The sequence below is a fragment of the Aphis gossypii genome, chromosome 3 (genome assembly GCF_020184175.1).
Source record: "Aphis gossypii isolate Hap1 chromosome 3, ASM2018417v2, whole genome shotgun sequence".
Taxonomy (NCBI): domain Eukaryota; kingdom Metazoa; phylum Arthropoda; class Insecta; order Hemiptera; family Aphididae; genus Aphis; species Aphis gossypii.
Genome location: NC_065532.1, coordinates 55583681 through 55596758, shown reverse-complemented (window position 1 = coordinate 55596758; position 13078 = coordinate 55583681). Strand labels below are relative to the sequence as shown.

Genomic DNA, 13078 nt, shown 5'->3' with positions numbered 1-13078 from the left:
GTGAAAATATATAATAATTGTATTTAACTCAACACAAACTACAGAGTGTGATATTAACTTACTATAAGTGCAAATGTAGCGTGATTTTGTTGTTTTTTTATTTTTAATTGATATATTTGTAATAACTAATAAGAATATGTTGGATTAATAGTCAGTACATTAACGTAACACGTAGTCATTCTTCAGGTGGCAATGCTATAGGTACGCAAAATAGTATCCGCTTTTTTAAGTTTGGTCCGGTAAGTGATAACACTGATAACTAATTGAACTAATTGGTTTGGGGTGTTGTACAACATTTTATTTTGGTTGTACAAAATTGTACAAGATAAAGTACATAATACTGTACGAATAATATTTTGATAAGATAAAAATTGGTCATTGGCAGTGCTGGGGTAACGTGACCGCAGCACGGACACTATGAAATCGCTTTTTCTCGTGTTCGGGGAGGTGTACAAAATTTTATTTTGGTTGTACAAAATTGTACAAAAAAAAGTACATAACACTGGATAATTTTCGTATACAATTTCCATCATGGCAGTGCTGGCGTAACGGACCTGTATATTTTCATAATATGTACGTATGAATTTAACATTTTTATATGTGAGTGTATTTTTGAGTTTTCATTCATAATATTAATATCGTACCTCTAAATTATTCACAACCTTAATTAATAATACTAACTATAAATAATTAATACAAACAAGTATCCAATAACAATTTAAATTGTATTCATTTTTATTAGGTTTCAAAAATATTTATATAAAAAAAGGTTATAACATATAAAAAAAAAAAAATATAAAATTAAAAGTCTTCGTCGTCATCTTCACTCATGAATAGTTCTCCGTACAATATCTTCATCAAAGTCGTCAATGTCCGTTGCATATTTAGCTCGCTTATATTGTTTTCGTGGAGAAGTAAATGATGGCTTTGGAGGGCCAGCTTCTGGTTCTGCACTCACCATCGATTTGAAACCTCCACTAGTAATTCTTTTTACTGTGCTAAGACTGACTCCACATCCACATGCTTCCGCAGTAATTTGTTGAGGTTGGTGAAAATACTTAGCAGCTTCGGTGTGCGTTTGGTCTTTTGACAATTTTTTAAAATAATTGTAAACGTTAAAAATTGTTTCTTTTTTTTGCGAGTGAATATCAACACGTACCATTATTAAAAAAAAATTAACTCTGTGTTTTTGAAATAACGCGGCAATCAGTAAAACAAATGATAATGGCACAACTGGTTAGGATAATTAATTGTGAATCACGATTACGTCGATATACAAAATAAACATGTGCGATGTGTTGTACGTGTCAACATTATTATCATTAATCTGGTATCATTATTGTGTTATCAAAATTTCCGGTGGTTTATAAAACCGTATATAAGCATACAATAGTAGCAATATTGAATCAAGATACTCAACAATGGTGTGTCGGTTGGTATGCAGCTACGGTCCATACAGCTGTTCAATTTTCGCGCGCTATATAGTCCATATGTTGAGTAGCCCTACCGATATTTTACCACTGGTCGCGCCACTATCGAGTCTCTAATTTCATGAAACGCACTATAGTCACAGACCACAGTGTAATAGACAAGAAATTCGCCAGCGCAAACCGGTGTAGATTTCCCCTTAAAAAGTAAACCGGTGTAGTTTTAAGAAATTCGCTGTACTGAACCGATTTAAAAATGAGGCACACCGGTTTACTTTTTTTCGACCATGATAGCGAGGTGGTCGATAAATACCGATCATGATTCGTCCCCACCGTAAACATGATATTTCTCCTTATTTAATTTGTTATCACGTTAACATTATTAGTTATCACGGTTGTTTAAATTTAAAATTCTAAATATATCTTTTTGTTAATAATATGGAAACTTCCGATAATATGGTTAATAATAATTTTTTTATTAATAAATTATTAATTTAATATCAAACAATCAAAGTAATCAAAATCAAACTATCAAAGACCAAAGTGAGAAAAACCAGACAAGCTGCCGAAAAAGTGCATTTATATAATTAATATGGAGAACTTCGAAGTTTCATTCAATATGAATGATTATATTACAGTAGGTACTAGTGATATGATTGAAACATTTGAAACTGAAGGTAAATTGCTAAGTGAATATTAAATAACTAAAAATTAAAATGGCATACCTTGGTATTTTTCATATTTTAATATTATTTTATCTGTGGTATTACCATATTTGTAGGTTCTATTGAAGAAGAATTCGTGGATGTTTTGCCTGATGAAAATGATGTTCAAGAAACAAGTATGTGTTTAATTAATTTGATTTATAGAAATAATAATTTAATAACAATTTTTTCATATAGGTGCATGGACAGCATCATCAACAAAAATGCTGATTTGCTTAAGAGGGCAATATAATGCCCAGTTTGACAAGTCCAAAAAGAAAGGACAAAAAGCATTAATTTGGAAAAAAGTTACTGATGAGATGAAGCAGGTGGGTTATTATTTTGGCGCAAGCCAGTGTGACGAAAAGTGGAGACGTTTGTTGTCTCGTTATCGTCAAGTAAGGGATTCATCAAAAAAATCAGGAAGTGATGGCATTAAATGGCAGTATTTTGAGGTGATGAGAGATGTCCTTTCGCCATTGGCAAGGCAAGCTGTTTCTCCTCCAAAAGGTAAAATTGAATATATTATTATCCATAAGTAATTTTTTTTTTTATATTCTTGCATCTTATAATTTTATTTTGTGTATTGACTGTTACACTAGGATCTCTGATATTTATTTGTCTTGTATTGATTATATTTTTATTAGAAATATTAATACTTTAAATGCAAATTAATTTGTAATTAAAACATTTAAAACTGATATTATGGTACAGTCAGTACAGATCATTTTAGATTGGAAATGTTTGTATGATTTTTATAGGATATTATTTATGAAGAATAAAACCATGAATCTTTTCAGAAAAACACAATACAATTTATGAACTATAATTTGTTAAATAATTTAATTTTCTCTTATGATTGGCAAAATGTTCTTATTAATAATGATGTAGACATATTTGTATATACATTTAACCATAAAATAACTGATCTGATTACTAATTCTAGTAAAGTATCTACTATTTCCAATTACAATTATAAGAAAAACAGAAAATCAAAAATTTGGATAATTATTATAATTGTTGGTAAAACTACTTCTTATTTTATTTTTATTTTTTTTTTAATTTCCTTCGCTCAGTATAAAAAGTATGTACTTAGTGTACTAACCTATCCGTATTTGTGTATACAATAGTCTATTAAAACCTGCATAACTAATGAACATCAGAGCTTTACCATCAGACCTACTTATCCACTTTTTTACTTATAGATGCCTGTTATATCAACAAATAAATAAATGTTTTTGTGTTGTAGATTTATTACACGAATCTTCTGATGGTCAATTGGCATCCAGTTCTAGTACAACGTTGATTCCTACACCACAAATTGAAGTTTTAGCTTCTACTTCAATACAAAAACCAACATCGTGTATAGATAAAATTACACAGCCAAAAGCACCCGTCTGGTTTCAACAATTTGAAGGTTTAAAAAATAAACAACTTGATGCAATTAATAAAAATGCAACACAACTTAATGATCGGTAAGTGACTATATTTTTTTGATATTATTCATGGAATGCAGTTTCTTATTCTATGTATACCTCCGAATTAGATTTGACAAATTAGAAAAAAGAGAAGAAGCCATGTTGCTGATACAGGAACAACTTGTAAGCAAGTTGAATGAAGCCAACAATATAGAGTTACAAAAGTTGGAACTTTTTAAACAAATGTTTAATTTAGGTTAATGTTGACATTTAGGTATATAATATATTATATTATATTATATTGCTATCACCTATAAACAGTTACTATTATCTTTGTTTTTTTATTAATTCTATATATATATTTTTATTTATTTTGCTATTCTATAGGGTATAGTAAAATAAGTGTTACTGTAATTTTATTTGTTTTTGATTATGTTAATTATAATTTATTTGAAAGTTAAATAAATTAATATTATTTTTTTTTTTTTTATGAAGTTTGTAATATGTTTATGGAAAGAAACTCTACAATTCAATAACTAAAATCCAGAGTTGCCCAAAAATTAATCTTTTTTTTCAAGTTTTTAAATTATGATATAGGACTTAGAAAGGAGCCTTAAAAAATAAATACAAATATAATTAGATATAAAGAAACTTATTTTTTTATTGATGTACATTTAGATAGCTAATAAATGACATAACCTATTTCTTTTTTCTAAACCACTTATAGCTTCTTCTTCGTTGGATTCCAAAAAGTCAATTTCTGTTGATATTGGATCACAGTCAAAAGTGTCCTTCACTGACATACAAACATTATGTAAACAACATGCCGCAGTAACAATTTTACCACACAAATCCTTTTTATATATATCCATATGTCTGTAATACAAAATACAATACTACTTATTACCTATATCAAATATTGATGACTCTGTGTATTACACAATGCACATGTATACATACTTTAATTTCCTAAATCTTCCTATTAATTTCCCAAATGCTTGTTCTATCAATATCCGACTACTACTTAATTTTTTATTAAATATTTTTTGTTCTCTTGTCAAACGTCCATTATCCTTAAAGGGTATCATCAAGCCTTCTGTTAATGGATATGCACCATCTCCAATAATATGACATGATGGTGGCAAAACAGATTCAGGATCATTAATTATTTTTTGGCCAATTTTACTGCAACGGTATACTCGTGCATCGTGAGAACGACCAGGCCAACCAGCAAATATATCAATAAACATTAAATTGGCATCAACAATTCCCTAAAATAGGTTGCAACTTAAGTTATTATAATTACAAATAATATAACGTTTTCTTAAATACAATGAATGTACATAAAATTAATATAATTCATAAATAATAATAGTATATTTAAAACAGTCTTGTAAAGTACTTGAGTAAAATGTTTTTGTAATTTTTACAAGACTGTAGTTTTATTAATCAATTTTATCCAACCTGTAATATTATACTAGACACTTGCTTCCTATTACAGAACATATTTCTGTTAAGTTTGGGCATCTTAGTTCTTTTTTCCCATGGATATAGTATATTCACATGACAACCATCAATACATCCAACAACATTAGGAAACGAATCATCTCCACGAAGCCTATCAAATTGTTTTACATTATTTAATGCAGTTAGTCCCGAAGGCCATATAATAAGCTTCCCAGCTATTTCGTTAAATGCCAGTAAACAGTTTTCTACTATGGCGTGACTAGTGCTTTCTGCCACATTAAACCTATTTGAAATTTGTCTGAAATTAATTAAAATTGTTATTTAATTAATTAATTTACATTGTTATTAATATAAAAACATGATTATAAAAGTAGGTGTACTACCGGTGTGTTTCATTATTCGCCATAAACCAAATGAATAATAACACTTGCTTTTCGACATTAATCTTTACAGATTTTGATGATAAAATGGGACCTATATATGAAATTACTACCTAAAAAAATTAATAGGGTACCTTAATTCAATACCTAAATGACTGTTACATAATCAAACAAACCTGAACACTACTTCTATTTAGGCGAAAATGAGATTTGAATTCCTTATCTTCAAATCTGAGAACCATAGTTTCAGCAAAACCTATAATTTTTGTTTTAAATACTTTACTTTTACTCTCTTCACTGAATAGAAGTACATCATCTTCAAAGTCGTCAAAATGTCCATCATCAAAATCAAGTGAACGAACTAACACATCTATAAAAATATATACCATGTAAAAGACGTAGTACAGTTTTTTTCATTTAATTAATACAACTTACTTTTTCTTGCAGGAAATGTTTGAACTATGAGATTTGGTATACGATTCCTACTGAGGATAAATTCCTTAAACAGTTTGATTTTCATATCATCCATTTTAAAACCATGACATAAATAAATATATTATTTTGTCATGTTTAAAACTAAATCTATTACTTGTAATAACTTCATATAATAGACAACGAACACAAGAATACAAAATGTAATGGATTAATAAAATGAGAATATTATGTATTTCAAGTTACTCATAGGCTAGGCTGATGCAGTGATGCCCTGATCCTGATGTGATATTTTTATTTGTCATAATATAAAAATAAATTTAAAAATTGGCGGGAATATAAATGTCTGAATTGTGATAATAATTTATGGTGGGGGTAAACCGTTCTATAAAAAATAGTTACCGAATTTCAGTCTAAACCGGTGTAGATCAACATGAACCGGGGTCATGAATCGGTATCATAATAAACGGTACGCTATTGCACACCGGTTTGCGTTGGCGAATTTCTTGAGAAGATTATAATGATTGTTGACGCCCAAATAATATGCGATCGCGAATAACGCAGACTAGTATGCGATAACCGGCCGTCCGACACACACACACACACCACACACACACACACACACACACACACACACACACACACACACACACACACACACACTCACGTACGTCGTCCGTTATTGTTCTTGATTTATTATATGTGTCTGTGATTATTTTACTTTTATGTCATATCTGTTTAATGTTTAATTACCTATCGTATTATTGTCGTGTGTTATATAACTTGTAGAATATTATGCAGATTAAGGCGCTATCGCACGCCGCCTGATCGGCTGGCGATTATTATTTAACACGGCCGCCGTAATTCAACCAGTCTTCTCTCCAGCGTCAATGCAATAGCTGCCGTACGTGCGCTAATCGCCGTTGTTTTATATAGGTACTTAAAAAGTGCGTTTTGTGAGCGCGAATCGCTAATTTTATTATATTTTGTGGGCGCGAATCGCCACCTTTGTTATTATATTTTGCTTAGGCTCGCCGCAACTTTCTTCTTATAATATTATATAGTGTGCGCTAATCGCCGCTATTATTATATTGATATTGCACTGTGGGCGCAAATCGCCACACTATTTGTTATTGTTGTGTGAGCACTGATTGCCACATATTTTTTATTATTGTATTTCGTTGGCGCTAATCGTCACGAAATTGTATTATTATTATATTGTGAGTGCAAATCGCCATATTCATCTAGTCTTTTTTTTTGTGTATTATTTAAATTATTATATTCGTGTTGTGTGTGTCATTTTTATTATATAGCTTTTAGGTAGCAGCTGGCCAGCTGAGCACCGACAATATTGTGAGTTTTTATTTAATTAATTATTATTCATATTTATACTATTTTCTATTATTTTATTGGTTGTGCCGAACCGGCAGCGTTATATTATATTATTATTGATATTTTTGTATTGTTGGGCCAGAAGGGCCGTAGTTAATTATTATTATTGTATTATATATTATTACCATTTAAACTGAGTTACCATATTTTTTATTAGAGTTACCTATCCGTGTTAGCATTTAAGAGTACACACACACCACTATACATACATACACACCTTACACAGGTCGGTCGGTTGTGTGAGTTGTAGCGTACGAAGGATTTGGTGACCGGGCATCACGGCCTATTATTGTCCGTACCCGGCCCGTACAATGATGTATTTCAAGGTCTAGGCTGTCTATCTATAAAATGTCATATTCATATTAACCATGAGGTTCAACCTATAATTGATGCACCTCGTAAAATTCCTTTTGCTCTGTATGAATAACTTCGAAAAGAATTAGATAATATGTGTCATTTAAGAGTTATAGAAAAAATTGTGTCACTAACGTCATGGGTTAGTTCTATAGTCATAGTGAAAAAGAAAAATAATAAATTAAGAATATGCTTAGATCCTAGAAATTTGAATAGAGCAATTAGTCGCTCACACTATCCTCTTCCTACTTTTGAGGCAGTTAAAACTCAACTGAGTGGCATTAATTTTTTTTCAACGCTAGATGCCAATTCTAGATTTTGGATGATACCACTCGATGAGAAAAGCTCTGAGCTCTGTACTTTCAATACACCTTTTGGTAGATATACATTTCTTAGGTTGACATATGGTCTAAACTGTGCACCTGAAATTTTTCATCGTATTATTACTGAATTGTTCTCTGATATTATTGGAGTTATTGTTTATATTGATTACTTAATTGTAACAGGAACAACTCTAGAAGAGCATAATCAACGACTTAAAAAAGTCTTGGACAGAGCTAGGGAAGTTAATTTAAAATTTAATAAGAGTAAATGTATAATAGGTGTTACTGAAGTAAAATTTTTGGGTCAGGTTTTTATGGGGGGCAAACCACTAGTCAATTTTTTGTACACCAGACTTCCAACCATGTGTACTTCCATGTACTTCCATGTACTTCCCAGTATTTTCATATACTTCCCAGTACTTCCATGTACTTCCCGTACTTCCATGTACTTCCCAGTATTTTCATGTACTTCCCGTACTTCCATGTACTTCTCAATATTTTCATATACTTCCCAATACTTCCATATATTTTCCAGTACTTACATATACTTACTTAGAACTCCAAATATAAACCAATGTATGTGTTCTTTAAATTTCTTTATATTTCTACCTCGTTTAATAGCCCAGTTAATAAAATATAGTTTCACAGACTTTATTTTTAATTCCTTTGTTGAGTACTTTTTAATACTAGGTACTTCTGCCAATATCTTTATATATACCTACATATTAAAATTCTATTCAAAATTATTTAAGTAAATCAATGTAAGCTATGGTGTATTATCAGTATAATATAGGTACTATAATGTTTGTTTGAATAACCTGTGGGTCATGATCATAGGTAATAAATATAATATTCTTATATGATCTTTTTTTTTACATTACCTACATGTTTGGGGATAAATATTGTTCATGATATAAAAAATTGAAAATTTGAAAAGCATAGACACATAGTCCTAGTCTATGTTATATTATGTATAGTAAATTTAAAATTCATGAAAAATCTAAGAAGTGAAATCAAATAGATATTGATTATGGGATATTTTGTTATTTGTTTTATATTTATTTAATCATAAATAATCCAATAAATATTACATAACATAATTTTAACATTAGAAAAAAACAACAGAAACAAAATTAAAAATAAAAAACAAAACAAAACAAATTACAATTTTAATAGCAAATATGCACAGAATAAGAAAGTAAAACAAAATTTAGTAATAAGGATAATAATAATGGTAGAATACTTTAATTAATTTTATTTTAATTGTTTGTACATTTTTATAATCTTAAGCTTCTCTGATCTTTTTATTTCAAATGGACTGAACCCTATCAACTCTATAGGTCCATAAAATATATATTTTCTTGTTACAATTTGAATATCATCATTGATAGGCCATTTGAATTTATCCAAATCTTCTTTTAAAAATTTTATTGTGTATTGGTTTTCATTAATATTAATTACTCGTCCAATATACCATCCATTGTCATATATAACAGCATAATAATGTTCAACTTTAATATTTATAATCTCTGTATCTTTTTCATCATCACTGCTTTCAATATTTTCAGAACTAGGGTCATCATTTAAAATTAATTGCTGGTCACTTGATTGTGAGGAACTGTCCTCTGCAGACTTTTCCATACTGGCTTTACTTGTGTCTTTTTTTTTTTTTACTTTTGCCCTTTCTTCAAAGGAAATAGGTTGATGTGAGTTTTCCGGACTATAACTTAATCTATTATTTGAAGTGTTAATAAATCTTCTTAACCTATCACTACTTACTCGGTCGCGTGGTTGTTCCAAAAGCCAACAAAGTGAAGACTTTTTAATTACCATTGATGTTTTATTAGCCAATATTACGTTAACAAATGGTGAATTAATAGGTATTTTAGATATGCTCAGATCATCATCATTCATAAATTGTTTACTAAAATCTTTTAAATTAAGTCCCATTCCACAGTTTTCCAGTATTAATAAGTTTTCTAAGTCTTCAGCAGCATCACACTCTAATTCATCTTCTGAATGATCAATAGATGCTTGGCCTAAACCCAACTCTACATTTGTACATGATGATTCTTCATCAGAAGTTTCTATCTCAGTATGAGCTTCATCTACAGACTTTTTAGTACTTAGAGGTCTTTGCATCATAATCATATCATCATCTATACTCATTCCAAGATTTTTTGCCATATTTTTAGCATCATCACAGCTCCTGTTAATTATACTTACAATATTATTTTCAGTATAAATAGCAAAATTAATGTATGGTGGTATGTATTTTGTATTTTTTTCTCGAGCAAAACTAATACTTGAAGATGCATTTTTTAATTCAATTTTTATAGTATTAATAGTTTCAATACGTTTTAGCCTAGAAATAATGCCTTTCATAGAAAAATTTACTACAGTTGAAAATGTTGTTGTTAGAGATCTAGTTGCTCTAAAAAATTGTTCACATGTTTGACTGCTGAAATTCCAAATTGTAAACATGTCAGGAGTTAGATTTGTATCATCTCTAAATTGTACTACTAGCCGTATCAAAGAATGCGCATTAATTTCAACACAACTATAACAATTATTAGTAATAAAGTTATTACCAATGGTATACTCTTTTTTATTTTTTAACCATGCTCTCCAGATTCTCAAAAAAAAAACACTAAACCATATTTTGTATATTCTCTCCTCAATATTTAATTCTTTATCTAAAAAAGATGCTAAAATATAGTTCATAATAGTTAAATATGCCACAGTTGCATTTGTACCTGGAAGTTGACTTAAGATTTCTAAAACTTTGGTAGAGCACATTTTTTGAGCTGATTGAAAATTCATTTTGTCCTCTGGCTTAAGGTCAGTCATGGTTAATAAATGTTTATCTTTTGTATGGCTTCTAGTTAATTCCATAAGATGATCTACAGAGGCAAAGTAGGTTCCCATTGGGAGAACAATATTAGGTTTTAGAAATCGAGTTCGAAGTTTGGTCCCAATATGTACAGTATCTTGAATGTATATTTCTCGGTTAGTTTCATCTTTGAATACGATTGGTGGATGACCAATTGAAAACCAAGACCAATCATTTGCTGTTTCAACATTTAAATTATTTTCTTTAGTACACATAGATCCACTTTGAAATTGCATTGCTTTAAGTAATCTTGTATCTCCATCAGATGAAAAACCAACAATTTCAATTCCTTGACTAGCAGCTGCAAGTTTCATGAAGTTCCAACGACTCATTACATCTTCATTTGTGAAGCGATTATCTGTTCCATATATTGCAACACAAAATGGCGGAGCCTTGTCATCTAGTGATTGCGCCATTATGACATAGGCATAATTGGCCCGAATCCCGGTATGAAAGTATTCTGTTATTGTTTTTGCCGAAGTTGCTGGAAAAGAATTGTACAGTGGACAACCATTTTCAAGAGGCAAAACAAAACCGATTACTTTATTAGACTTAGTATCATATTCTATTTTTCCTGTTATCCTAGTCGCATCTTCACTAATCCATACTTTAGGAGGTAGATTTCTTTTAATTAGGAATACTCTTAGCTCTTCAAATCTAAAACAACCTTCAGTTACACTACTTTGAGTGTTATCAAGAAAACGAAATAGAGTAGAAATTGAAGGCAAAGCATCATTCATATTTTTGTGTAAAGTCTCATAAAGTAGTCTCCCTCCGACAATGAATAAGTAAACAGAAAACTTTTTTAGCTGTTCATCAAATCTATTATTGTTTTTAGTATTCTGTTGATTTTTTGATGCGCATTCATACAAACATTTCAGTAAAGTATTTGAATTTAGTACTTTGTTGTCTAAAGTTAATGTCTTATTATCTTCAATGCTGTTAATTAAAAGGTTATGTAAATTTATATTCTCATCAATAAGCTTACTCACTTTATCAAGTAATGGAAAGAAATTTGTGATTAGTGGTTGTGGTAATTTATCATTCAATAAAGTTCTTTCTCTGCGCCGTTTTTCTCTTTCACATCTTTGATATTTTGTTTTTGTCCATTTTGATTCCGACTTTGTATTTTCAACTTCAGTAATTGCTTTGAATGTATTAGGCGTTGGAACAATTAAAACACAAGAGTTATCCGCCTCAATAACTCTGCGTTCATGAAAATCCTGTTGAGTTTCATTTGAACTAGATGGTTTCGCTATATTTGGTATTAATTCTGGTTGGTTGGTCAATGATGTAATTGTTGATGTTTTTTTAGGCATACAACTAATAAATTTATCGATGGTCTGTATTTTATTCTTTTCTTCTCTTCTAATAAATTTTGCTTTGTGTATTTTCACATGTTTATAAAAATTTGAAAATACCCATCTTTTTGGATGTCCTGGACTTGCTAACTTCAATATTTTTACTGGTAATTTGCATACAAAACATAATACTGTTGCAATAATATCATTTTCATTACTTTCATCTTCGTCTGTATTATTAACAACTTTATTTTCAACATGCAACGTTATATTTAGCTCTTCATCATAAAATATATCCATTGCATTTTCTTTTATCCAGTCAGTTATTCTTTTTAACACAATAGCTTTTTCTGTTGGTAAATCCACATTTAAAATTTGCAATCGACACTTTTTTGAAGAAGGTACATCATCTACATTGAGTGATTGTATACTATCAATGGCCTTTTTTTTACCTTTTGGTGTTTTATTTGGTACAAGTTGGGTAATGTTTTTTTTAGCTAACTTTTCCTTATAGAAATTCGAAATGCACATTAAAAGTTTTTTATATCCTGTTAAAATTTTAAATTTTTTAACATTTTTTTTAAATATACCATAATATTCTGAATATTCATCCTCGTCTATTAGATCTGGTAATATATCCCTAGCAAATTCTTCAGTTGATTCAATATCACTTTCATTTATTTTTGATAGTATAAAATGATTTGAAAATCCATTTGCAATAAATATTTTTTTAATGCAAGTAGGCAGTGAAGAGTTCAAGTATTTTTCAGCTTCTTCAAATGGGCATACATCTTTTGAAATTTGGCTGTCATACGTATCATTCATTATCATAGCCATCCCAAAACAATTTTAAACTTCCTAAACAAGATATTTACTTTTAACTAGTTTTATAAAACAAACAAAATGTTGTGAAGTAATGAGTTTTAAAATAAATTAGTTACTAATTAATCTCATTGCAAAATATTTATTTAATTTAAAATTGGAATT

General features: G+C 29.6%; 2 protein-coding genes across 2 annotated transcripts; one reads left to right on the top strand and one right to left on the bottom strand.

Moving 5' to 3' along the window:
* Positions 1 to 1594: 1594 nt before the first annotated feature.
* Positions 1595 to 3955, top strand: LOC126550922 (uncharacterized). Its single transcript, XM_050203476.1, has 5 exons — positions 1595 to 2104; positions 2209 to 2268; positions 2330 to 2641; positions 3381 to 3606; positions 3678 to 3955. The coding sequence occupies exons 1-5, from the start codon at positions 2020 to 2022 to the stop codon at positions 3808 to 3810; spliced, it is 816 nt and encodes a 271-aa protein (XP_050059433.1). The 5' UTR covers positions 1595 to 2019; the 3' UTR covers positions 3811 to 3955.
* An 82-nt stretch (positions 3956 to 4037) lies between these two features.
* LOC114125067 (uncharacterized) lies at positions 4038 to 6054 on the bottom strand. Its single transcript, XM_050203965.1, has 6 exons — positions 5832 to 6054; positions 5573 to 5766; positions 5400 to 5509; positions 5014 to 5314; positions 4510 to 4820; positions 4038 to 4425 (listed from the first exon to the last, which is right to left on the bottom strand). The coding sequence occupies exons 1-6, from the start codon at positions 5923 to 5925 to the stop codon at positions 4224 to 4226; spliced, it is 1212 nt and encodes a 403-aa protein (XP_050059922.1). The 5' UTR covers positions 5926 to 6054; the 3' UTR covers positions 4038 to 4223.
* Positions 6055 to 13078: the final 7024 nt, after the last annotated feature.